The sequence below is a fragment of the Balaenoptera acutorostrata genome, chromosome X (assembly GCF_949987535.1).
Source record: "Balaenoptera acutorostrata chromosome X, mBalAcu1.1, whole genome shotgun sequence".
Lineage (NCBI taxonomy): Eukaryota > Metazoa > Chordata > Mammalia > Artiodactyla > Balaenopteridae > Balaenoptera > Balaenoptera acutorostrata.
The window spans coordinates 91,418,375-91,446,370 of NC_080085.1; the positions used below are offsets into that span (position 1 = coordinate 91,418,375).

Genomic DNA, 27,996 nt, shown 5'->3' on the forward strand with positions numbered 1-27,996 from the left:
TTCATGTTCATTGCTTTTTATTGAAAGAAAAGAATCAGAAGAAGACAAGAATGAAAAGAATAATAAGAAGCAGAAGCAGAAGTACGGAAAGAAGAAAGAAAGAAAGGAAAAGAAGTGTAGGGAGGAAAGGCAGATGGAAGTGGAGGGTGGAGAGGGCAGTGAGGTGAAGGATGATGGGTAGCCCGATCTCTTTGACATGGGCCTTCAGATAATGGGACATATCATGGGAAGCTTCTTTAAAAACCAGAAGAAATTCAGGATAAAACTGAAGAACAGCAGGCAGTTGATATGGGTTGGCAACTCACTGGATAGGCCATGGAAGGACTCCTGGAAAGTTGACTGTTCCATTGGTGGATGTTGCAGGTGTCCTATGTGAAGGCAATCGACATCTGGATGGCTGTGTGCCTCCTCTTTGTGTTCGCTGCCCTGTTGGAGTACGCTGCTGTCAATTTTGTCTCCCGTCAGCATAAGGAATTCATGCGACTTCGAAGAAGGCAGAGGCGCCAACGCATGGTGAGTATAACTAGGGAGGGGTCCACTTCCTTTCTCCTTTGGACTCCTTCCTCCCTACTACTCTTCCCACAAACCAAGACTTGACCTAGGCTGCAAGGACTAGACAGGCAATCAGGACCCTGGATTCTAGTCCCAAGCTGGTCACAAATAAGCTAAGTACTTTAACCTCTTTGATTCCATTTCTTTTTCTGTCCAGTGGGACATTAATTCCTGTGGGGCAGTCTAGCAGACTGATTAAGAGCATGGGCATAGTAAGCCCTGAAAAAATGTTAGCCAGTATTAGAACCTTGTCAAGTTAGTTAACATGAGATTGCTTTGAGAATAAGTAGTGGTTGCTCCTGACTCTCCTCCCACCCAGGAGGAAGGTACCCCAAGTTGTCATATACTGTTTGGTGGTTAAGAATTCAGATCAGGCATTGTTGCCTTTCTAGGGGAGCATTATAAAAGGGTCCCCATAACTAAACTGGAATTGAAAAACCACCACTTGCCTCTTCTGGCTGTTGGATTTCTTCACCTTGATCTTCATTGGGCGCATCAGAGTTGTTGGGCATGAGCTGTTGTTCTTCCTCGCTCTTGTTTGTTAACCCCATTTCTTCTACAGTAGAGTGATCACCTGGGGAAATAGAGTAGGGGTCTTGTCATCATGACAACAGAGGCAGTTCTTCCTCCCCACCATTGCCCAGACCATAGGTGCTAGGTACGTTGCCATGACAAGAGAGGTGCCTGGGCCACTCTCATAGAAGCCAGTGCCCAATTATGAGCAAAGCTAAAAGCCTTTGCTGAGCTACATACTGGCCACTTAATCATCAGACACACAGAGCTCTGGCCTGTCTTGAGCTCTGACTCCTTGTTTTCTGCCTTATCTGGAGGCTCCAAAGCCAAGGGGCAGGCACATATGACCTCTGGGGGGAGAGGAAACAATGTTCTATCTAAGCCCACTGGCTCTAGCCTGTCGGGGCCACTCTAGCACTAAGGTTCTTCTCTCTTCCTAACATCCCACCTCCCACTTCAGCTGCTCCTGGAGTACCCTTACCATATGTCTGCACTAAAATTATCCTCCGGGATTTCATGTTCCTTGCTAAGGTCCCTTTCTGCTGAGGGCAGGGCTCCTGCCTCATCTAGTGGTTTGTCGGAATTTATCAATTCTTGCCTGGCTTCAGTCCTTGAGCTGTGTCCTGGGAAACACGCCCTCTAGTGGATTGATCCATAACTACATCTCCTTGAGTAGGACCGATTCTTCAAGAGACCTAAAAGCCTTCGTATCCGATGCTGAGACTTAGAAAAACTATATGGACTTGGCAGAAGGGCAAGAAAAGTAGATGCACCCTTTTCTAAGCTAACTGTCCCCACCTCCTTTTTAGCTGTGTCAAGCCTGCCCGCAGGTACCAAAATCTTATCTTTATAGGGGTTTTGATCTTGATGCCTTCTCAATGCCTACCTTGGGAAAGAAGAGCAGGCTGCCAACCAGTCCCAGAGTCCTTTTGCCAGCTAGATTGCCTGTGTGGGTGTCCCAGCAACAGAAGACTGCTGCAGTTACTGTAGAGCTACTCCAGGTTGACACTAGTCCCGCCCCCTTCCCTGCACCTCTCCAACCTCCAACTGCCCACAGCCTCTCCCCTCCTGGTCATGTACAGGGTGATCCTGATCTCATAATGAAATCTGTCATAACCAGTGCTCAATAATTTTAAAGTTATAACATCAGCCTGGGCCCTGCTTAGGCACCTGGATCCTGCCTCAAAGTGGACTGGGCTTATGATTAATGTAAATAAAACCTGAAAACCAAAACCTGTGCCATTAGTCCTGCACCTTTTTGAGTTTCCTAAAGCCACTGCCATCCTAGAAGAAATGTAGCAGAATCCTAGAGGTCACTGAGCAGGCTGAAAAAGTTGATGCAGGGTTAATGCATTTCTAGAACCTCTCTCTGGGCCCTGCTGTTCCAGCTAGAGGGGCAGTTTTTAGTCTTGAGAGGAGCCCTCTTAAGGGAGAGAGAGAATCCATATGATCTTCAGGGATCCCTTAGTCAAGAGCAAGTTAGGAGTATTCTAGAAGCCAGCCAGCTGTTCATCCAGCTCCAGACTTCATTCTGTTCTTCTCGAATCTCTCCTCAACCACCCATCTCCACAGCATGGTGATCTCCTTCCATGTCACGGTCTAAAATATTGGGCTGGCCAAAAAGTTCGTTCGGGTTTTTGGGCAACCCAATAGCTCAATTTTTTTCCCCAGACATTTCCACTTTGTCTTCCCAGCTAGTCTAGAAACCCCACAGGGAAGAGTCTGTCTCTCCTTTTTTATAATCTCAACAGGCCCTGGAACCAGGTTCTAGACACAGCAGCCACAGAATCTACTCCACCAACCTTTGCAGGCTGATTGGCAAGGGCTCTCTTTCAAGATGGAGAGAGAAAAAGCCTTACCATTATCAATAGAATAACTTGAAAAATGGAAGAAATTTCAAAATACTGCCAAATCCTCTCAGGCGCTTGATCCCAGAACCCTGCTTGCCTCTTTCCATCCCCCAGGACCCTCCCCCATTCTCCAATTTCCTCTCTCACTTCAATATATATCACTCAATATCTATCCCTCCTTCCCATCTCCACACCTCATCTCCCACACCGTGCATTCCCGCCCCAGCTTGGTTTTGGAATATCTTTCCTCTCTAGCTCCCCAGCCCTCCTCCCCTATATATATCTGCCACAGAAATGTTCTATTTCAACAGCCATGGAAGCCACAAAGTGGAGTTTAAGCCTCCGTTGCCCCTTCCAAACACACACACACACACACACACACACACACACACACACCTTCAGAATTTGGCCTAAATAGGTAATACCCAAATCCAGGACCCCCACCCTTGAATTTTAGGCCACTCATGTTTGCTCCCCCAACTACAAGTGGTACAACATGTTAAAATTAAAAAGAGCCAAGGGTGACATTCTATTGGCCATATTTTCTCTCCTGTGTGAAATAGCTTTTTCCAGCTGAGGAATATTTCCCAATAATTCCCTTTAGATTTACTGTGATTGGAGAAAAGGGAAAATAATTAGATCTATAGAAACAGAAAGAGCAGTTGGATTCAACTTTCTCTTTCAGAGCTTTTTGCAAACAGATATATTCCATGCTTATATCCTCTGGCTGGAGAACTGAGAGGATCAGGATGAGCAGCAGGGAACAGGGAGTCTGAGGGACTCTGAACTGGAAAGCAAAAGGAAAAATCATTTTATTTACCCCCTCATTTTTCACTTATGTGGGAGATATTTTGTTTGCCTCTGGTTCTTCATCTGTAAAATGGGTCCAGCACAACCTCTCTGGTAGAAACAGTGTGAAAATGAATTACAGAATACAGATGAGGTGAGCCAAGGCCTATGGTGACAGGTTATGTAAAGAACTTTGAGGAGAGAACTGAGGCTGCCTCACCACAACTCAGGGTCAAAGCACCACCACAGGAGTGAATTGCCTCTGGCCTACACATGTACAACTCTCTCCACAGAGACTGGCAAAATCGAGGATTGAATAGCAAGACTCTCTGGTGGGCAGACTTAGAGAGACCCTTCCCTATGCCAAAGGTGCCACTCTTTCTAAAGGCCGAAGGGCATCACGCCCTTGTGCAGGGGTGGGGCAAGGAGTAATTGCTTTTTCTGCCAAGTACTCTGTAGCTAAGATTCTCTTCTGAGTAGACTCTTCAGTATGAGATCCTGAGAGGAGGCTGGCTTCATGAGAACAAAGACATTTCCTGTCCTGTACTCTGAGGCATGTGGTTCATCAGTCCATTCATTCATTCAACTAATGTCTACTGGGTGCCTATTGGATGCCAGCTCTGTGCTAGGTACTGGGGACACAGCAGTGAGCAAGACCGATGCCCTTTCCCACGTCTGTACTATGAGCCCACAGGAAGCAGAGAAAGAGGTGGGATCTGTTGATAAATCTCTGACCTGAGCTTGTCTGCCTCTGATGCCCAGTGACAGGCTAGGCCTTCTAGTGCTGTCATAATCAAGGCTCACTGGGACCCACCACACCAACGTCTCATCAATGAAAGCACTTTTCAGTGGGTTACTATAGCTACAGAGATCTCATTATAAACATCCTATGATGTCCTTCTAACTGCATAGCATGTGTAAAATCTACTTTTATCTACATTTTATGTATATCGGTCACATCCATTCAACATACATGTGCCTTATTCTGTTTTAGTACTGAAAGTCCCTAGTCTCAGGAAGCCCTCAGCCCTGGACAAACTGAGAAGATAGTTGGCACCATCCCACAAGGGGGCACTTCACTTCAGGTTATTTCTTACATAGCTGAAGCTTTTACTCCTGTAAACATCAATACTTTACAAAATTATAACCATCTTTGAATGAAGTATTTCTAGGTTTTGGTATATACTTACCTGTCCTCTGTGTAATTTCCAGGCTGTGAACCACCACTTCTGATGGTGGTATGTCCTTTAGAAGTAGCCAAAATTGGGCAGGTTTGGGTTATATAGAAACCAAGAGTAAATAGGCTCTGAGTGGGGCCCTGAAAGGCTCTTATATGAGTAAAGTTCTCTCTGTTGATCACTCAGGGACTTTGGTTCTCTCTCTCTCTTTCTCTCACTCTCTCTCTCTCTCTCTCTCCTTTTCCCTCTCCTTCTCCCTCTCCATCTCTCTCTAGATCTCTATCTATCTATCTTTGTGGCCTTACCTTCTGGCTCTCAGCTGTGTTATAGCTACTTAAGGCTGTCAGCTGTCATTTATTAGACAAACTTTGTGTAGTCTGCTACATTGCTTAATGCTTATATAAAAATTTACCTCTTCAGTGTTAATGTGTTCATCAGAATGCATATATTGTACATGAATGGAATGTGTATTGGGTAATAAATGTTACCCTAGTAGCACACGTATCTGCAAGAGCATGATCAGCTTTACAATAATTCAGATAGCCCACTAGGTTATTTGAAACTTTTGGAATTTTCAGCTTTAAGTCGTGATAAACATTTTTTTAAAGATACTATGTGCAAGCAGAATTAATTTTGCAGCTTTTGGAAGTCATTAAAGTCAAATTTCCAAGTCTAAATATCTCAGCTGTGCTTTCTAAAGGTTTCATTGTTCTGTTTATTCTGTTTATTACCAGTCAGAGATAACTTGACATTGAGATGTCCTTCTCGCTGTGAGGTGGCACTTCACTGGGTTTTAGATGGCTCTAAATGATGTTATGCATTTTAAAAAGGCTGCTCGGGGCTTATCTGTGAATGGAATCATAACATATACCATCCATACCACGTATAGCTGCTTAACATACATCTATCTCGTGAGTAGTTTTGTGGCCATAAAAAAACATGCAATGGGCCTGTGTACCCAGCCACCCTGTCTGCACAGCACCACCTGAGATATTTGTGTGGCCTGGTCTCTATTACTCTGCCTTAGAGCTGTGACCTCAAATTCTGCCTTTTCTTCCACGTAATTCCAGGAGGAAGATATCACCCGAGAAAGTCGCCTTTATTTCCATGGCTATGGCCTGGGCCACTGCCTGCAGGCAAGGGATGGAGGTCCAATGGAAGGTTCTGGCATTTATAGCCCCCAACCTCCAGCCCCTCTTCTAAGAGAAGGAGAAAACATGCGGAAACTCTACGTGGACCAGGCCAAGAGGATTGACACCATCTCCCGGGTTGTCTTCCCTTTCACTTTCCTCATCTTCAACATCTTCTACTGGGTTGTGTATAAAGTGCTATGGTCAGAAGATATCCACCAGGCACTGTGAATAGGAGCTAAAGAGTCCAGCTGTTGGCTTCCTGCTTCCTCCTGGGTGGGCTTTCCCCCTGCATTAGATTCCATCAAGGGCTTGAACAGTTCCTTCCTGATCTCCCACTCAGAACTTCAACAGCCAATCCCCAAGCTATGTGGGTCTACAATGCAGGAGGCCAATGGTGGCTTTACTTAGAAAGATGGCTTACCTACCCTAATTCATATTTTCTCCATACTATCCCATTTCTCATGAGAGTAAGGTTTGGCCATGTTCTTGGGGCCAGGATGACCTTCTTCCCTGACTGGAGCTTCTCTGTTTTTCAGTTCTCTGGTGGAGACTATTCAGACCACTGCTACTAGATTCTGGCATTTGTCATCTTAATCTGCACGAATCTTTGCCCTGCCACCTCCCACCCAGAGCCTGACCTTTACTGTGCCCTCTGTACCTTCTACCACAGGCTCAAATAGGGAGTCTTTCCCATCCACAAGTGCTGCCCTGTGTGACCCAGTCAGGTTTCCTTGACTGTGGGAGGAAGGCCAGGGGATAGATTCCCCACCGCTCAGCAAGGTTGGAACAGTCATCGGCTGCACTGGGGTAGGGCATTGCTATATGACCCAACAGAGAGGTCTTCAAGCTTCCTTGGAAGCTCAACACTGTCAGAATGAGGTCAGAAATCTTGGACTCTCAGAGAGACCACCCTTCCACATCTACGTGAATTTCCTGGTCTCAGAAATATTTGTTTTATTCCCTAACTAACTAACACGGCAGCAGGGTGTGTTTGCCTGCTATGGAGTGTAAAAAGAGAAAAATGCTTAGTCTTCAAGAAAGTTACTCAGCGATGCTAGAAACCTTTTAAGAAAAGTGAGATCCAAAGCAGTAGGACCTAGGAGGAGTACAATACAGAAACTATCCTCAGAGAGTCTTCTGTTAGCTGTGCTTTTATTTGTTTCTTCTTTTTCTCCAAAGTCTCTTTATTTCCCAGGACCCCTCATTCCCAACTTGCTCCTTTTAGTAAGCAAATAATAGTGCCATGTAACCTTGTCTGGGATAAAGTGGGCTTCAAGGTTCCTAAAGGAGGGAGGAACTAGGTATATAGAGGGCCCCTATTCTGGACAAATATTGACTTGGCCAATCTCAGGATGGAGTTGTAGAAGTTAGAAAAACATAAGTTGGAGTTATTTCTTAATCCTTCTCTTGCTTCCTTTCTACTTCCACAGTGAGGAGGGGAAGCAGTCAGTTGAAGCTACAAGAAATGTCAGAATAGAGAGGGTGTGAAGGGCTCATCTCAGGCCTGACATACCACTGGGACATGGGGAAGCATGGGCCTGGTACTCTGAGTCCTTTGAAATGACCCACTGTGAAGAACTGAAAAAGGGAAGATTAAAGTGCTGAGCTAAACAACTGGAAGACAGACGTGATCAAATGATCTCTAACATCTTGACTTTTTCTCTGGACCTACAATAATTAACTATGTGAGTCTAATCTCTCTCTCTCTCTCATCTTCCTCCTTTCCCCTCCCTCCTTTACTCCCTTTCTCAAAACGGTGTTCAAAATGGAAAGTCAATAAATCCAATGACCAAAGCAAATCCTATAGTCAAACCAAGAGCTCAGCTTCTTTCCCCCTTTTTTCCTGTTGAGCTTGGCTGCTCTTTCCTGTTCACTAAGATACTCTTCTTGTCTCTTGGCTTTGAGGAGAGCATTCTGGGCTGATCAGGGTAGCTGGACCAGAAATTAATCTTATTGAAAATATTAATTATGACTCTGGTGGCCAAGGAGATTCAAAGCTAAAGGACTGGCTAAAGAAAGGAGATTAAATTGAGAGGGCAAAGAATCCCTGTTTTCCCATTTCTGCCCAGGTAGTGCCAATCAATGAGAGGCCACAAGCAATAACCCTTTGAAAGGAGCAGAGAGTATCTCTTTGATACTCTCTATGGTTGGGCTGGGGTGTCAGGCTGCTGCAGCCCGAAGGCGGGGGTAGCGGGGGGGGGGTGGACTATGGAGATGAGCTTATTGCACAGAGCTCTACTTGTTATAGATCTTGTCCAGATGGGCCAACTGCACAAATCTGCCCTGTTGGAAGTCTCAAGAACAATGCTTTGGAGACAGCTACAGCACTGAGCAATAGAGCCTGCCCAACTGGGACTCAGCTCAGGGCATCAGCTGGTGCTGGGAGCCAAAGAAGCCAAAGTACCAGCCAACATAATAGCCCAAAGGAGTTCACAAAGCTACTCAGAAGCAATGCCAGGTGGAAGGTACTCTCCCTCCCCATCGGAGCTGGCAAGTGGAGAAGGGAGACACAGGGTGTCAGAATTCGGTGCAAATAGCTTTCATTTTCCTCACCCTTCCCACACAAGTTTGGGGGCGGGGAGGGATGCGGGTCTCACTAGAAGTGTTTGACACCTAGCAATCCATTCCAATCATGGAATTCTTGAACTTGGACCCTTCTTACAGTGAGTTGTCAGGAGGCAATATAAGAGACTCATTTGGAGGTCATTTCCATCTACCGTCATTCTGATAGTACCCACCGCTAGAGATCCACACTGCTTTCTCCCTGGATCACGTATGAAATGATTTTAAGTTTTAAAACAGCATATTTTCTAAAGGGGAAAAAACTTCCTACATAAATAAAGTGTTTTGGTGTTTTCATTAATTCTTAATATTTAATGTCAGTTAAATATTTTATACATATGTTTTTCCAGAGAAAGGGCTTTATTTCTTCAGTTGTTGAGGCTATCAGCGCCTTCATCTTCTCTTCAGTTTGCTCTGCTCTTTGGAGAGCCAGTGGTCTGTCTTCCTCTTTCCTCTCAATCCACTAGCAGGGCCACTTGCTCTCCCAAATTTCACAGTCATACTTTTTTAAATTTTCTATGTTGAAGAAAGGTAGTGAATAAAATTTATTCCTTTTACTTTCTACCATAAGCCTCTTTCCCCACCTGTCACCAAAGAATTGACACTCTTCTAGCTGAAATGTTGACTGTTAACATTATTTTTCCTTTTCACTGAGCCATGCAAATATCCCAACTTAGTCCAGAACATATCACCTCCTAGGAATCTTTATATGTGTCCCCACTTGCCTCTCTCCATTCTCAGTTTACTATTATCAATGTTGTAATTATTATTAATATCTTGTCATTTCAGGCTGTCAAAATCTTAAATTCAAATTCACTATGTTGGGATTAAAGATCTTCCTAGGCTGCTTTGCTGGTGAAAAACAAATCAGCCGGGGCTTCCCTGGTGGCGCAGTGGTTGAGAATCCGCCTGCCAATGCAGGGGACACAGGTTCGAGCCCTGGTCTGGGAAGATCCCACATGCCGCGGAGCAACTAGGCCCGTGAGCCACAATTGCTGAGCCTGCGTGTCTGGAGCCTGTGCTCCGCAACAAGAGAGGCCGCGATAGTGAGAGGCCTGCGCACCGCGATGAAGAGTGGCCCCCACTTGCCGCAACTAGAGAAAGCCCTCGCACAGAAACGAAGACACAACACAGCCAAAAATAAATAAATAAATAAAAAAAATAAAAAAAAAAAAACAAATCAGCCAAACATGGGAACCACCAAGGGGTTAGGAACCCAGCTAGTATTATCCCTTGCTCAATGGAAGAAATGTAGAACAAGCTCTTTGAGGGCAGGGACTGCATCTTACACAACTTTCTAACCCACACAGATCCTGGTACATAGCAATGCTCAGTATGTATATGTAGAACGAAAGCATGACTTTTCATATGACCTATTATATACCACATTTCTATTCATTTGCTTTCCATTAACCTGTTGACCACAGAAAAATAGACTTGGAAGGGAACTTATAAAATCAAATAAAATTTACACACACGTGTGTATGCACACACACATAACCAAGCTGGTCCTTGGGTATAACAGAACCAAAGTTCAGAAGACATCAAAACCTGGTAAATTGCATTACTGAATAAAGAATGATGGCGATCTGAATAAACATTAATAATATTCTAAATAGGAAGACCAGTATCAAGCTATATTTCAAAACCAATCACCAAATGAAAACTCTGGTAGTGACAAGAGAGTACAGGAGCAGGGATTCTGGCAGTACAACCATCTGCCTCTCCCTGCTCCATATGCTGTCCCACCAGAGAGCCAGTCATCCCTGAAGGGATAGCAATTAGGCTGTTCTTTCCCACCTCACATTCCTTGCTTCATTATACTTCACATCTAGGATAGCATTTATTTACAGTCTACAAACTTGGACTGGTGGCATCAGAACAGCTTGTTATCAAATCTTAGGCCAGGAGGAGGAAGGACGTCTGAGCCAGGGGCTTTCTTGCTCACAGAGCATTCTCTTCATGGAAGAACAAAGTACTACTGCTGTCATAAAGCCACCTGAAAAAGTCACATGAGAACTCAGCTATTGCTGCCCCACCTGAGTAGCTCTGTTTTTCTCAGTCTCTCCTTTCACCATGACGCTTTCTACAAATGCCCTGGCTGCATTATACTGTGTACATTACCAAGGAAGTACATGCTCTCGCTATCAGCTCCCTGGAATAAGGGCAATTTTTACTATGACTTAAGTTCAGGGAACATTTTGCCTTACAGAGCTGGATCTAGAAAAATGTGCACATATTGTCTATTTTAATAGCTACCATTCATGACAGTGTAGTGATTAAGAGCGTGGCTTTGGTACCAGACAGATCCTGGGCTTACATTACAACTCACTAGATATGGGTTCTTGGACAAATGGCTTCATCTCCTTCAGCACCAGTTTCCTCCTCTAAGGGGTCATTTGAAGGCTCTGAAAGATCCAGCACACAACAACTATGTGGCCTTGAGTAAATCATTGAATGTTTCTCTGATTCAATTTTCACGTCTGTTCAATGAAGGCGATAACAGTACCTACCTCATAGGGTTGTTGTGGGAATTATATGTGTTAATGTAGATAAAGTGCTTAACTCAGTGCCTGGCACGTAGTAACTGCTCAACGAAGATTAGCTATTATATGACCAGACCAATCATCGTAGTCTGTCAAGACTTTTAGCACATGGACCTGGTTGGAACTTCAGATTGCCATTTTGTGTGTCTCATCTTGCTGGGTCCACACTCACAAAAAAGGTCAAGTGAAAATCACCTCTCTTTTATATTTTCAGTCTCTCTGCTGTAACTGGGTTCTTCCTGCTGGCATATAACATGCTTATAAACTATGTAACCATGGCAAGTGGCTGAATCTCTCGGAACCTCAGCTTTTTCAGAGAGAGAGAAGGAGAAGAAGAAGGAGGAGGAGGAGGAGGAAGAGGAAGAGGAGAAGGAGGAGAGGGGGAGAGGGAGGAACAAAAGGGGAGGAGAGAGGAGAGAGGGAAAGTCTCTCCCATTCAAAATGAAAAATAAAAGTAAAAACTACCCTCTATTTGACCCTGAAGTTCTCTCTAGCTGTTGATTTATTGCCCTCCTTCCATTCATCATCAAGTTTCTTAAAGGGATGTCCTTATTAGACATTTACACACCTCACAGCTACCATTTACTCCTTAACACACTGCAGTCTATCCTCTGCCTTCTGCCCCCTCATTCCATCTCATGTTCCTCACACCACCTTCCTATTTGCTGTATCAGGTCAACATTTTTCTGTCCTAATCTTTCATAACTTCCTGTAACATCTGTCGGAGCTGTCACACCTTCTTTGAAATTTTCTTCTCCCTTGGCTTTAATTGTCCAGTTTCCTCTCTCAGCCCTCTGGTCATTGCTTCTTGCTGTTCCCATTCTCCAGTATTTCATCTTTGGCTGTTTGCATGCCTACTGCTTGGCTGTTCTCAACTATTTCCGTGGCTGTGATAACCTGTATGCTGATGATTCTCAAATTTCTATCTTCAGTTCCGAATCTCCACAGCTCTAGTCCTATTTTCCAATTCTCTGTGGAACATTCCAACCTGGGTGCCCACAAGGACCTCAAACTCAACATGTCAAGAGCCAAGCAGCTCACAATCTCCTTCAAACTTCCTCCTCCATTCTTCCCAATCTTCATGAGTGGCACTTCCACCTACCCAGTCACCTAAGCCAGAAACCTGGGAGTCAGCCTTGACAAGTCCTTCTTCCACGACCCTCAGATCAAATCAATCACCAAGTCCTGCTGAGTCTACCTTTCAAATATTTCTGAAATCTGTCCCTCCTTTTCTATCCTCCCGGATCTCATTTTGGCTCAGCTTTTGATTCCAGTATGATTTCCTATCCTCCACACTAGTGCCAATTTGACCTTTCTAAAACAGAAATCTTTGGGAAACTCTTCCTTGCTTTTCATCCTTCAATAGCTCCCTATTATCTTCAGGAAAGAGGCCACATTCCTTAAACTGACCTCCAAGAGATTTTCTGCTCTGGCCCCAGCCAGCGCCTCCAGCTTCTTCTCTCGTCACTCCCTCACCCGCCTAAATGCAAGCTGCATTTGACCAAGCTGATCCCTGAACCCAATGACTCATCCTGTCTAATGCTCTGTGCCTTTGCACATGCTGTTCCATAGTCTTTAAATGCCCTCTTCTGACCTCTTCCACCTGAGGTACTCCTACTCATCCATCAAGACTCTAACCAGATATCACACTTTCACTCAAACTCTGGTGACAACTCCAACATCCAGACAGATTTGGGTTCTCCAATAATGCCTTGTACATAGCTCTATATTTGTACTTGAGAGATTATATAGTTTTTTTTTGTTTCCCTCACACACAAATATGAGTTTTAAGTAAAGAATTATAATGTATTTATCTTTCAATTCCTCATACCAAGCTCACAGCATGAAATGAATTAGTTTTTGCTAGATAATTTTTTAAGTAGTGAGCACTTAAATTTTTTAAATTAAAAACATTTTTAAAATTTTTCAACCACTCAATTGCAGCATTAGTTCTCACCAACTATACTTACTTTGCAAGGGTTGTGTCATGAAGGACTATACTATCAAGGTAAAAAGCATCCTTGTAATATTTTCCTTTTCAAAGCACTTAAGTGGTATGTCATCCTCAGAGCAAAGCTTTTAGGTAAAATAACTATGTATTCATGCAAGAGATGAGGAAATGAGGCTCAAAGATACCAAGTGACTTACCCAAGTCTCTCAACGAGTTAGTGACAAAGCCAAAACCCTATTTCTCAGTTTTCCTGATTCTCAGTTTAATGTCTTATTTACTGGGCCAGGAATTTTAAAAGTCAGCTTCAAGGAGTCCTAGAACAGGTAACCACCTCCTCTCCTCCCCTCACATACACACTGTTTGCACATTCAGTAAAAGTAACTCTACTTTCAGCTGATATACCTACTTCACCATAATACTTCATTTGGGGTAGGAGTGGGGGGAAAGAGAGTTTACTGCTGCTTTTATAATTTGGAGGGAAAAAACTGCATTATCTAAATACAAATTTCAGAGGTAATCCATTTAACAAGTCAATGGGTGTTACAACTGTATTATTTGGATACTAATATAGAAAGACCTTGTGTTTTAAAAATAAGCCAAAATGAAGGGCAGTCATGACAAAGGAATCTAACATTTGGGCATCTTTCTGACTCTAAGCTCCTCCTCAAATTATCAACTTACAGAAGTCCTGAATTCTTATCAGCCTCTCTCCCCTTATACTTACTAACAATGCCTTGTTGACTGATCTGTCTTATCAGTCCTCAATTTAACACTAATCGTTAACTACTTCAGGCAGTGAGAATCATTGTTATAAATACAGCCTTGACTATCAGGAGGGCAAGAATGCTTGGGAACTTTGGTCACAGCAGCACATTTGCTATCTTGACTGCATTTACCACTATTCCCACACAGAGAAACAAACAATTGGCTCTTTTAGAAAACTAATCTCTCATGGGACTTTCCCATAAGGCAACTGGGTCAATGGATTACAATGTCTTAGAATTCTAGATGCCGGCACAATAGAGCTGGAAGGGCCTTCCCAGATCATTTTGTCTTGTCTGCTCATCAGACAACATGGGGGGGACACTGAGGGCCTGATAGGATAAAGTCCAGGCCCTAAGTGTAACTAACTCCCCTTTTTTTTTTCAAATTAGTTGAAGCTGTTAAGGGAAAGGATGGAATAGAAAGTGAGGGACCAAAGTGTATCATAATTTATTAGCTCCAGAGACTCATTTCTGAGACTGCTCTGACAAGTTGACTACAGCAGATTCAAGGCCAAATGGAATCTGTAGCTGAGGAAACTGTCCCTGTGATACCATTCAGTCCCCAACCTCTGCCATGTTAATCCATTTGCTGATACCCACATTAGATGTCCGAAGTCCCCATAGAAAGAGGATAGCACAAATCTTGCCAACACTTAGGATGGTACAGGTGTAAAATGGTGATGCCAAGCTCCAAATTCTACAAACTCAGGGTATCCTTGTCCAGGGTTCTTTTGTGAATTTATTTGTGAAGCCCTTAGTCTTACACTTCTTTTACCCTTTCCCTAATGGAAACATACCTATTATCACCCATTTGATTAGCCTAAGCTTCAAGCTGTCCTTTAAGGAAGGAAATAATGTGACTTTTCACTAACACATCATTATCCTTCTTTGAAAAATACTCCATTGACTTTGGAGTTAACCTTTCCTGTCCCATCTCTTAGAATTTCAAATTTCAGATGTATGAACCCTATTCACATAAGGCCACCTAACAGAGTAATGAGTCATGGAAATTAATCTCATTCATGTCTATCTGCTACTTATATATTCCTCTCTCTCTGATACCCTGGTGGTGGATTCATTTTCAGGGTAAAGGATTCAAGGGAGAGAGAAAGGGTAAAAACTAATGAATATATCTTCAAAACTTCATTGGCACTATGTTTGATGTTATCCCTCAAGCAAGAGATAACCAGTTAGGCCTGTAGCTACAAAACAGTATCTATTGCTTCCCTTTACTCTCCCTTGGGGTGGGGTCAGGGGCAGGAGTGCACTGCCTCTCTGACATCCCCATTTGTTATGTTCCTAACCACCTGGGAACCAAATCTAAGATGAGAAGGAACCATCCCCTGGCATTAACCTCTACCCCAGGCTGAAGGTGGGTGCTTTATGATGACCTTTGGAAGGTTTCTTGGAGCCACATTTTTGTTTCAGCTCACTTCAGGGGGCAGGCCAGCTCCTCAATTTTTATTGGGAAATCTAATTGCTCTTCCTGTGATTCCTTGAGTTCCTTCACTCTGTTTCACTCAAGGGGTGTACACTGTAGGCCCGTTTGCCTTATTAGGTACAACCTCATAAGGCTGAAGAATGGCTACTACCTGACTGCCCTTCCAGACATTCTTCACCCTGCTACTTAGCCTCCTCCTGGAAGGGTGAAAATCTAGTGCGGATTGGCATCCATTCTTTGTGTCTCACTGAGTCCCCAGTTTCGCAGAGGACTAACCCCTGAGATTCAGCTCCTTTGCAGGCTCTTAGTGCCCTAAAAAATCTCCCAAATTGAGCCCAGGTAAGGCAAAGTTCTTCACTCAACAATTTGAGCGTATCAACTGAGTGATCAGTATGAGAGGTTCACTCAACTGTGAACCCCATTAAGGTAGGAATAAGGCCTTCTTCACCTGTAGCTAAGAGCACAGTGTTTGAAACAACCGAGATGGGCAATAAATGCCAGCCCAATGAACAATCACACCTGTGAAAGTAAGTGCATTTGGCCCTACTGCTAAATCTCTCCGGTTGGAAGGACCAAAGAGTAAGTTTTCTTGTGTTTTTGGAGGAGGGAGTGGTGTAGGGGAGCAGGTAAGGAGGGAATATGAGTCCACAAGATAATTGGGAGGATAGGGTTCAGGGTAAGCTGAGGTTGGAGTTGGGTATTGTTAGTTTGAACTGGCTTTTTATTTGTTTTGTTTTCTTCAAGTCAGTGTTGGACTTCCCTGGTGGTCCAGTGTTAAGACTTCATGCTCCCAACGTAGGGGGCAAAGGTTCAATCCCTGGCTGGGGAACTAAGACTCCACATGCTGCATGGCACGGCCTTAAAAAAAAAAAAGTCAGTGTTGTCTAATGATTTCTTCATCCCATAATCAAAAGCACTGAAAGTTTTTTAAACTTTGCCCATAGATGTGAGAACAATCTCTTCAGCTGGCTTTCATCTATGAATATTGCCTCATCCCCCTTGGATTCATTCATAAATTTTTGTGGAGCACCCACCACAATATGCCAGGCACTGTACTAACTACGAGGGCAACACAGTGAAGAAGAAACTTAGCCTCTGCCCTCAGAGGGCTTATATTCTGGTGCAGGAGACAAACTGTAGTAAGTTAGTGGAGAATAGTAAAAGGGAAAAAGTATTATGAAAATATATAAGAGGGAGAATTGACCTGATTATGGTAGAAGCTGGGGAAGAGGTGTCATGGAATGCTTCCCTGAGACAGAGACATTTAAGATATGACCTGAGGGGAAAGTGAGAGGGAGGGAAGCAGGAAGGACATAAGAGGAGGGAAAAGAGAACAAAGGGAGTTTTTAAAAGGAAAAAAATGAAAGAGATTTGCATTTTGCCAAGAACGTTCTGAGTCACAGTGTGGGAAACAAATTGTAGGGAGACAAGAGTAGGACATGACATGAAGATGGCAACAGAAAAAGGGGAATGTAGTGGGTCCAAGGGGAACATAAAGCAAGGGCACTTCACCTGGTCCTGAAGGTCAAAGAAAGCCTCTGTGAAGAAGTGACATTGCAGGTGAGACCTGAAGGCTGGGTTAGGCATGGTGAGGAGCTGGAGGGGGTGAGGAGTTGAAGAGAATCTCCATCACAATAATCTTCTGCTTTAGCCAAAGCAGTCCTTTTTGCTAATGCTTTGGTCTCAACCTAGAACGCCAAGTGCCTTTTCTTTCTAGTCAAATCCTGTCTATCTTTCTAGGCCCTCTCAAATCCCACCTTTTCTGATCACACCCAGATATGGCTTCTCTTGCTTCTAAACTCCTATTCCATGTTTGTCACTTAGCGTTTAAAGATACACTATTCAGTGTTGTTATTTAACTTTACACATAACCACAAACTCTTTGTAAGCTCCTTAAACTTATGAACTGTCTTCGATTACTTTGGCATCACCCAGGGTACCTAGCTCAGTGATGAGCACATAAGGTACTCACTGAATGAATGAATGAATGAATGAGGCACTAGAGCCCCTGCAGGCCTCCTTTAGTAATTCACTATTATCTGTGAAGCTGACAAGGAAAAGGTTTTCTTTCCCTACAAGATTTCTGCTACTTGCATCCAAAGACCTAAGATTCGAAATCAACAGCTCCTTCCCACTGGTCACTGCTTCTCACCCCCCTTCCAATCCTGCCCCCTCTCCCACCACCACCTTCTATTGTTTCTTCTGTCTTCTGGTTGTCAGCCAGGATGAGAAAATGGTCTAGCTGTCCTCAGAGACTTACACCAGCCTGGACTGCTCTGCAGTGCCATGAAGGGCCAGGACTTTTGTTTACAGCTGGGACCATGGTGAGGCGGTGAGCACAGCTGACAGCCCCACGCTGGAGCAAACATCAATCTTCTTCTGTCCTCTCAGCCAAGTTTCACAGACCAGCTCTATTGAAAACTGGCTGCACCCGCCTGGGTCTCACTGACGTCCCACCCACAACTCTGGCCTGGGAGCTGCTGGGTGAATCTTGGCTTTGTACCTTTTAGGCACTGCCCTTGCTCTCTTCTCTGGCCCCAGCCTCTAATCATGCTACCTCAACTTTAGGGCTTTGAAAGAACTTGTCCTCCTAGGTCCCCACACTCCACAGTGCCCCACCTCTCCAACCATATCTTCTGACTCCCACCAGTGCACCAACACCCTTGCTTGCTCAGTCGAAGTAAAAACACAACAACAACAAAAAAGAACCAAACCACCCAGTTTTCAAAGTGTACTTTTATTGAGCCTGCCTTTCCAAGCTGAGCAGACAAGGTTCCAGGCCCTTGGACGCTCGCGTGCGTATGTAATCTTTGCCTTCAGACGGCTTTCCCACTTGTTTTAAAACCTGCAAATCAGATGGGGCCTGGAGCCTTCAAAGACTATCCTTTGAGATCCCAAGTGAGGGCCTCTTTGCCACATATTCTGCTCCCTGGTCTCCTCCTTCCCTAGCACCTTTGCCCTCTCCAGCACTCACCTGGGGTGAGAATGAAGCAGCTTCTCTTGCCCCCAGGTTCTCTTTGCCTGTGTTTCTCTGCCTACTGGCTAACAGTCTTCACCAATTAGCTGAGGCCTGTTTCCTGGTTTTCACCCTCTCCCCACTCCCAAAGGCCCGAGGGAGATGATTCACTTCTCTCACTTGCAGTAGCTCATTATAGCAACACTTCTTCAGGGATCCGGTAGAGAGGGACTGCAGACCGGAGGAGTCTCCCCTTCTAGGAGACCTTCTCAGGATTTCCAGCACAGAGGCTTTTTCAATCTAAAATACCCCCCCTCCCCATATTTTTACATGGTACCTTCCTACTAAATGTTATCACCCAAGCCCTTGGTTAACAGAAGAGAATCCCATGTGTGTTCTCCTTCCCAGGACTGATGAAGCACTTTTAATTTTTCTTTTTTTTTGTCTTTTTTAACTGTTTTATTATGGAAACCTTCAAAAAAAAACACAAAAGTAGGATGACTAGTATAATGAACCCCCATGTGCCCATCATTAAACTTCGACAATTTAAAGACACAGCACTTTAAGTGCTACTGGCTTGTCCTCTTTAATACGACAGCTGAAATTTTCAAAAGGCATAGCTTTTATCATTCCCAGTAAAATGGGGACTGTGAGTGCAGGTTATAAGCACGAACACAGTTATCTCTGAAAAAGGGCTCAAGGCATCCTCTCGAGGCAATGCTCAGATTGTAGGAGTCAGTATACACTGGGGGAAATCAGTCCTCATCTCTGTTGGTCGATGTGTACTACGGATGAGTTGACATGATGATTCCAAGTGAGGTGTGTGGTTCACAAAGCCACACATTTTGGTGAATCGCATGCTAAACTACTGACTCAGGAAGGGAAAACCAAGGGATTGTGTGCAAGTCTGGCGTCCCAAGGCCACTCGAGGACTACACTGATTAGATTCAGGTTCTCAGTCATTTGAAGTAACCTCTTTCTGCCACATGGATGGGTCAGTTGGAGCAGGGCGGGGGTTGATTACAGAAGAGGAGAGGAGCTAGAAGAGAATAGATACCCCTAAAAGGATAAAACTTTCCCATGACTAGTTCCATCATTGGCCCTGTCTATCATGGGCTAGCAAACTAGACTGATCCAGACTAATTTGCTGAACTTGTTTTATGAAATCCCTATAGAACAAGGCAGGTACAAATAGATAGAAAAAACATTGTTATTAAAGAAATACCATTTTGCTTAGCCTTGAAATATTAGGTTTTTAAAAAACTTTTAAATTAACCAAGCATTCTTTTAAAAAGCATCCAATAAGCTAGTCAGAACCAAATGAAAAAATATCAAATTAACCTTAAAATGGAGCAATTTCATCTACTACCCAGAAGCCATGGGAAGATACTGGTGTCCCTCTCCACCCTCCAGAAGACACTGACCACTACCTTCCAGACCTAGCCACGAGGTAAGACAAGCAAGGCCAGCAGATACTGTTGGGCAGGGCAGGTTGTACCCTGCACAAGGGTACCCAACTGAGAGGGAACAAGTGGAGGCTGAAATTCATTCTTCAACTGCCCTGGTGGAGCTCCAATACCCCTGAGAAAGAAAACATTTTTCTCATTGTTCCACTAGAGTGGACACATCTCTGCAATTTGTCTGCCCCCAGGTGGCACATGTTTCTAATTAGCACAAAGGCATCATATGAGCAAATGGTGGCCTTGAAAATTAACTTAGAGATCTTAGAGCCATCAGGTGTTCTGTGAAGGCTGCGACCATAAATAGCCTGTTTGGCCTTGGGCCTTGAAACCAAACATTGACCAAAGCTATATTTCCCTTCCAGTTGACACAGATTGTGAAGACACTGATTCAGCTGTAAAATAAAATGGAAGAAGAGTAACTCACATTTTCTGAGGATCTAATAAGAGTCAGGAGTCTGCTGAAGCTTCATCCCACTAGTAAGTGGAATGGGGCAGGAGAGTATTCACATTTGAGAGGGTTCCATGGCATAATGGGAAAAAACATGGGCTCTGAAGTCACAGAGAAGTCTGAATCTTTGGTCTGCTGTTTACTAGTTGGCAACTTGAGTAAATATTTAACTTCTCTGGGCTTCAGTGAGGAGTCACTAAGATAACTGATGTAAAGAGCTGAGCATAGTGCTGCCTGACACATAGGAGGCATTCAGTTCCTATGTCTTTTTCTGCTACTACCCTGACTCCAAATTTAATTCACATTATTCACACCCGTGGCCTTAGGACCTCACTCAGTAGAGCATAAGGACAGGTCTACCAGACAGAATATTGGAGGGAGAGTCAGGAGACGTGGGTCCCAATGCCAGATATATCCACTGTTATATAGTATATTGGGTAAGTTACTCCCCTCTCCGGACCCCATCAATAAAACAGGAGAATATACCTAGCTCTGACGCTGAAAGGCAAGAGCAGAGGAAATTACTTTTCTTGGGCACCTGCCATGAAATATACACTAAGCTAGGCCCTTTTACATACCTTATATACACTAAATCAGCACTGTCCCATAAAACTTTCTGATGGTGGGAATGTTCTATATTTGTTGATATCTAATTTGGTACTAACACTAGCCATAAGTAGCTACTGAGCCCTTGAAATGCAGTTAGTGCAACTGAGGAACTAAATTTTTAATTTTACTTAAATTTAACTAATTCAAATTTAAATACCTATGTGTCTAGTGGTTACTGTATTGGATACTGCAGCTCTAAGATTATGAAGCAGGAATATTTGTTCCCATTTACTATATGTTGAAACTGAGGCTCAGAAAAATTAAAGAACTTGCTGAAAGTCACATAAATAGTAAATAACTAAATCAGATTCAAAACAAGGAGTAGAAAGTTTAGCAGGGTAGTACTGTCAGATACACCAGGAATTACCTAGGCTCTACTACTTACAAGTTACATAACCAAAGAGAAATAATTATAGTCTCTAGAACTCACTTTCATCATCTATAAGATAAGGATAATTATCACCTAATTTATAGGCTTATTGTTTAGATTAATGGGTTAGAGCTATATATAGAGTGTCGCTTTCAACAACTGTCTTTCCTCACCGTCCTTTTTCCTCCCCCACACATAGAAGAGGTTTAGACATAAACTAAAAAAGATAACTGTAGGGTAGAGAGCATGTGGGAAATATAAAAGCAAGAAAGGAAACACGAGCTTTCATGTGATATTTTACTATAGAATGGAGATGAGAGAAGGTATGAAATCATCAAAATACTTCCATTTATTTGGTTTGCTTCCCTGCCCTCTTCTTGATGCTCTAGTCAACGTTAGCCAAGGCAGGGAACAAGGTGTCTGTGATGCATTTTGAGGCCCAGAAAGACAAGCTACTGTGGCTGAACAACACAGTACTGTCAAAGGCTTGGGCTCGAAGGACAGGTAAAGTCCAATTCTGGTTCCCAAACTTTTGTATGCACTGAGAAAATATTAGGCACCTCTTCACAATAGTTTTTAATCTGTGAAATGGGACAGATAACACGCAGGGGGTCTCAATAAAACATATACAGCATTTATTATTTTGCTTTACATTCTGTAGTACCCTCTAGTGGAGTGTACAAAAATAAGCATTGTATTTCTGCCCTCCAAAGCAGTGCTTTTAACTTCAGTGTGCATTCGGATCACCAGAACAGTTTGTTATAACAGATAGCCAAACCCTACCTACTCCTAGAATTTCTGATTAATTAGGTTGGAGGTGAGAATCTAAATTTCTGACAACTTCCCAAAAGGTGATAACGATGCTATTGGTGCGTCTGGGAAACACTCTGAGAACTTCTGCTCTAAATCCTGCCCTTTCCGGGTGTGTGCTTGTGTGTGTTCATGAGCACACACGTGCATGCATGCACACATGTATAAGATCTATAACTGAAAAAGGTATAACTTTTGTTGTTTGATGTTCATTTATTAGTATGCATCTAATAAGGATTTTGTGAAGAATAAAAGAATATCCATGTGAATGATATGACACAGCATCTAAAATATAGAGAGCATGAAAAAAACTGAGGATCACAGAACATTAATCCCAGGTTCTCAGAACTAGTAAGTGTGGAATGGGGTTTAAAATTAGGCCTCTGACTCCAAAAACATAATAGTTTAACAGTACCACTACAGAAAATAGGGTGAAAACACACATATCTAATCATAATTTCAAAAGTAAAGAGATCAGTTTTCAATACCAGGGTCCAAGTCCATTAAAGAGAAACGTCTTTACTGACAAAACAGCCATCTATATTTTTCCTTTGGGGGGGGCGGCATTTGAAGAGAAGATCTTAACCCCACAGAAAGGGTTAGAATCTCATCAGCATTAGTGCCTGGGGTCATTTATCATTTCTGACCGCCCCCCCACCCGCAAAAGGCAAGTAGGAAAGAAGAGAGAGATGGGGGGAGGATTTTTTTAAGGAGGAAAGAAGGAAAGAAATGAGGTAAAACATTTGAATCAAGGGCCATAGTCCCCTGCCTTGTGGGGCTAGTAACAGAAGTTAATTTGATTTTTCCCTAGCAATGAAAGATATATATGATCTCTATAGATTGGAGAGTTCAACAAATCAGAAAAGGGGGGGATCCCATAATTCCAGGGACCAAACAGCCAATCCTTTGCTGGAATTTGGCGGCATCTAGTGGCAAACTCAATAGGTATAAACCTCACCCACAGAACTTTCTGGAAAATTAAGAGTGCGTACTTGCCTGAAGAGCACTCTGCCTGGAGATCAGGACAAAAAGGTAAGAGAGCCTCAGCCCCCACAGAAATTCGGAGTCCCTAGTGGAGGGGAAGTCGGTCGTATATAGATATTCTCAGCAGAAAATTGTTTGTGCCAGGAGAATTGGAAGCAACTTGAGGAGGGGAGGGCGGAGGGAGCGGGGGTTGGGGGGGAAGGCTATTAGGGAACACCAATAAGCTGCTTCTTGGAATTGCTACTATGAGAATGGGAGGGTTTGGCTCTTCACCGCTGGAGGGCTACGGTTTAGAACAGGATTTTGACGTGGAGAAAGACGTGGGAAGAAAGTGTATTTTTAGGCTCTAAAATTAAATCGATAGGGGACACCGAAATATTTCTAGCTAAGACCTTTTATCTCAATTACGGTCGCCTTGCCTTAATTACTTAATTTTCCTTTTCCTGAGAATAATTTTCAAACATACACAAAAGTAGAAAACTATCCGTAGAGCGCGCGCACCTACGCGCGCACACACGCACATGCACCCGCTTCGGGACACACACCGGCCCCAACGCTAGGGGCGCACGCCTGCGCACACCAGCTACCTCCAGCGCCACGAGGCCTGGCGTTCACGCACACGCCAACCCCAAGGCCACGTGGGCTCGCCTACGCGCAGACGCCGTGACACTGCGCGCCCGCAGCGCTCCCCCGCACCCCAACTCGCACACACATCAAAACCCCCACTCTACCTTATTTTTTTTTCCTCCAAGAGTTGTGCAACAGGTTCGGGGGCGTGGCCCCAGATTTGACCTAGCGCTTCCCCACTCGCGGGAACCTTAGCTCATTTCCGCCCATCCTGTTTCCGCAGGCCACGTAGACACTTCCTTTCCCAGTGGAAAAAAAACCCATAATGCCTCCCTGCAGGAAAAAAAAAAAAAAAAAAAACCTCTGGTCTGGGGAACTCTGGGTCGTGAAAGTAGGCCACGTGAACACCCTGCCCTATAGACTTATGACCCAACTGCTGTCGCGCTTTTGGAGGGCGGGCTAAGAACCTAAGAGGGCGAACATCATTGGCCAGAGCCCGCACTAAAGGAGGAAGGTGATTGGTTTGCTTCAAGCCTTAACCGTGAAGAAGCAGGCTGCTAGCACCCGCCTTTACTGCGGCGAAGTGTCATTGTTGACGTGGTGGGCTTCGTCCAATCATTTGGTTATAGAACATTCTAAAACTTAGACAAGACGATTGTGATTGGCTGGAGGGCATAAACCCGCCTCCAGGGTGACGTGTCTGCCTATGGATATCGGTTGCCAGAGAAACCTGGCTTTACTATGGCGGTTGGAGGGTCGGCAGTGATCACACGTCGGCTGCTGGAAAGAGCTGGATTCTCGTTTCAGGTTTCGGGGTGGGGGTGGGGAGAAAGGGTTGACGATTTCCTCTTATCGTCGCGTATATAGGCAAGATTAACTAATGGCTTTACAATCGGGCAGAGCTAGATTCAAATTCCTACTCGCCAACGCCCAGCTTGGGCTGGCTGCTGTTCTTTCTGCGTCTCGGTTTCCATGTTTGTAAAGTGGTGATAATAATAGTATCTACCTCAGAGACGTGTGCCTCCGAGGCGTGTGCTGTATATTAGTGCGTGTAATATACGAAAGCGAGGTAATGTAGTGCGTATAATAACTTAATACGAAGCCTGGCTCCGGAAGATATTAGCTATTATTGTGGAGAGAAAAACCCGGGTAATAGAATGAGAAAGAGCATAAAATTATGTAAAGTCGTTCATTACAGTGCTTTTCCTGCCCATCACCCCCTTCCCTAGAAGAAATTCGAGATATAAGAGAGACGTATCAATCTTTACCGATGAAATAATTTATTTGGGAATTACCTCAAAATAGCGGGGATTGGAATTTTCCATATTGAAAAGTTAAAAAAAAAAAGCGGCGTGGGGGTGGGGAGAGATGGAGAATGAGAGCGAGCTGGAGGTGAACCGCATGCGAGGAGTAGGCCTTGTTTGGATCCTGATTCGGACACACCAACTATAAAAAAAAAAATGTTTAACACGCATCGGGAAATTTTGAAGGACGGATTCGATATTTGATGTTTTTTAAGGAATTAATGACGATGTTTTAGACGTTGTAATGGTATTGTGGTTATGTTTTCAAATTGTCTTTAGCTTGTAGAGATAATATACGAAAATATGGATTAAATAATAAAATGTCTCAGATTGGCTTCAAAATACGTTGATGTCTAGGATTTGCTTCAAAATAAGCTCAGCGGTAGGGGGAAGTGGGGAGGGGTATAGATGAAACAAAATTGGCCCTAAGTTAATCGTTTAAGCTGAGTGATAGCCATATGGGATTCCTTATATTATTCTGTCTACCTTGGTATATGTTTGAAATTTTCCATAATAAAATACAGAAAGTCAGCTCTTCAGTGAGCTTGAAAAAAACGGAGTGGGGGGGAGCAGTGGGTGGGGTTATAGATAAAACAAGATGGCCTTCAGTTGGTAATTGTTGAAGCTGGATTATACATTCGCATAGGTTTATAATATTATTCCCCCTACATTTTTATCCATTTGAAATTATCCTTAATAAAAAGTACTTTAAAAAAGCAAAAACAAATTACTTTATCAAAAATCAGGGTAAATGTACAATAAGGTAAATTTGAAAATGTAACCACAAGAAAGGAAAAAAACACTTGTACATTATTTATCAGCTTTGGTGTCCTTTGTGTGTGATAAAACGCATTGATGGAAAAGAAAACGTTCATCTCATATCTTTTTATTTTATGTCCTTTCCTGTCCCCTTGTTTGACCTTCTAGGCTACCGTCAGAAAAGCTAAGTTTGCTGAATAGTGAGGATCAGAAGATCTGATCCTGATTGCAGAACATCCCTGATTACAGAATCTTGGGTAAGTGCCTCCCTTCTCCTGGCCTCAGTTTGCAAACAAGATAATTCCACATAACCTTCCTAACTGTCCAGGAATATTTTGAGGATTAATAAGCGCCTGTCTAGGAAAGCACTCTACATTCTAAGAAGGGAAGGATGGAGCTAAGTCCATTTGTGCTTCCAGTATAGAAAGTGCCTAAACAACAGAGGGCTGTATAATTTTACATTCCTTGATAAAAGATACTGTAACTGATCCCCTATAGTTAGCTCCATACATCCTTTTTTTTTTTTTTTTTACTTTGTGGCATCCCATATGCAGCATAATTTAGTGGTTAAGAGCAAATACTGACTTCCTGAATATAAATCCTGGCTCTGCCACTTATTGTGTGATCCTGGGCAAGATACTTACTCGCTTTGTCTCTAAATTTCCTCATATGTGAAATAAAGATAATAACAGTTCCTACTTCATCGGATTGTTGAGGGAATTACATGTAAAATTACAGGACATTGTTTGGCACATATAAGTGTTTGAGTTAATAATTATGACTCTTAGTCCTTCTGCTTCATCCTGTTTTACACACACATGCACATGTGCACACACATGTTAATAAAAGCAGTAGATACCTTTTTGGAGTTGTAAATAATAATAATAATACTGTTGGTTTCTCTCCTGATTTTCCAGAAGCAGCAGTTACTACTAGAACTGAATTCTGAAATTATAACTTCTGACTTACCCTAACAATCTAGAAAGATATTGAGTATGTTGATCATGTTTATTTATAAGGGAATTTCCAGGAGCTATAATTTTAACTAGCAAATCATAACCATATTCAGTCTGCTAACAGCTTTGATATCATTCCTCTTTCGTCTCAGACTCAAAAAATATCTGTTAAACATAAAGGAAGTGTTCCAAGATCCAGAATTGATATAAATGTAACTGACATGGTGTATATGCATTTAAAGGTTTATTCCAACAAACTGTTGGAGATATTGTTCACACTCACTTGTGACACATTCATACACAAAAATGTCAGCATTTGGAGTCTGTATTCCTGAATGGCCCATCATTTGCATGAGGAGATGAAGGAAGGTTTTTCAGTCTCTTGACAGCTTTATTTTCCCATGGAGTCACGATATTTTCCTTTTTACTTTTTTTTCTTCTGAAAACTAGGTTGCAGAGAAGGGCACTGCCCTGGTGGGAAAGATGCAACAGATGGGTAGGCACAGAACCCCTTTACAGGAGGCCATTTGGAGAATGATTAAAGGTGAAAGGGAGGGAGGTGTACTGTTAGGCCAGTAGCAGCTCAGAGAAGACAAGGGTCAAGGTAGCCTGAAATGGAGAAAGCCTCAAGGAGGAAAAGGACCTTGACCAGGGCCTCTGAGGATGGGCAGAACCTAGAAGGGGGGAAGGAAACCAGTTCAAATGGAATGCCTACAAAGTATACGACATACAATGATAATTAACTGAAAAGTCTAGCTGTGTGTTAGAACCATGGATAAGAATACATCAGAAAATCATTATGAATTTTAAATATGTGTATTTTAATATAAATCTTTAGTCACATAATTGATCATGTGAATCAGTCTCCTTGTAATGTAAAAAGCTAAAATATGACAGTAGGCCCAGGTTTCCTTTTCTCATACCTCCAATTCTCTTAGTCTCCCCAGAGTTAACCACTATTATCAGTTCTGTTTCCTTCGAGATCTCTAATTATGTACCTGTTTAAAAAACGTATATGGATACATATAAAATATTGTTTTGTGTTTTCTTTTACATAAATATGGTGTCACATTATAGGTATTGTTTTGCAACTTGCTATTTTTATTCAACAGATTGTCTTGATATCTTCACATCCATTCATAGAGTTCTGATTCCATTCACAGTGGCATTCCTTTAACTAGCATTATAGTCCATGTAATGGATAAACCACATTTTGTTTTGCCAAATCACTATTGATAATCCTCTAGGTTGACTCCAGTGTTTTGCTGTTTCAAATTATACTGCATCAAACATCCTTGGAACCCATTTACAAGTGTTATTCCAGGGCAATATTTATATCTTTAAACTATGATGATTAAACCAGTGTTGATACTGGTGTGAGAACAGACATCACCGTGACAGAACAGATGACCTAGTAACAGTGATACCTTTAAAAATTGAATAATCAAAAATCATTGGGAAGAGAGTACCTTAAAAGACCCACAGACCTCT

At 43.0% G+C, this 27,996-nt stretch overlaps 2 protein-coding genes across 3 annotated transcripts in view; one reads left to right on the forward strand and one right to left on the reverse strand.

The window, feature by feature from the left end:
• TMEM31 (transmembrane protein 31) lies at nt 1-23,808 on the reverse strand. The gene is given in 3 exon segments (XM_007185130.3): nt 1-439; nt 1,002-1,126; nt 23,651-23,808. Coding segments are annotated over 2 exon segments (507 nt in total). The 5' UTR covers nt 1,104-1,126; nt 23,651-23,808; the 3' UTR covers nt 1-34.
• MORF4L2 (mortality factor 4 like 2) overlaps nt 22,893-27,996 on the forward strand; it is a 12,743-nt gene continuing 7,639 nt past the window's right edge. Inside the window, exons 1-2 of one of the 2 annotated variants that reach the window (XM_057538195.1) lie at nt 22,893-22,967; nt 25,718-25,806. The gene's annotated coding sequence lies outside the window, so the exon portion shown is untranslated. Of the gene's footprint in view, nt 22,968-24,147; nt 24,294-25,717; nt 25,807-27,996 lie in introns of those variants that run through there. The other variant, XM_057538194.1, reaches the window with a different exon arrangement.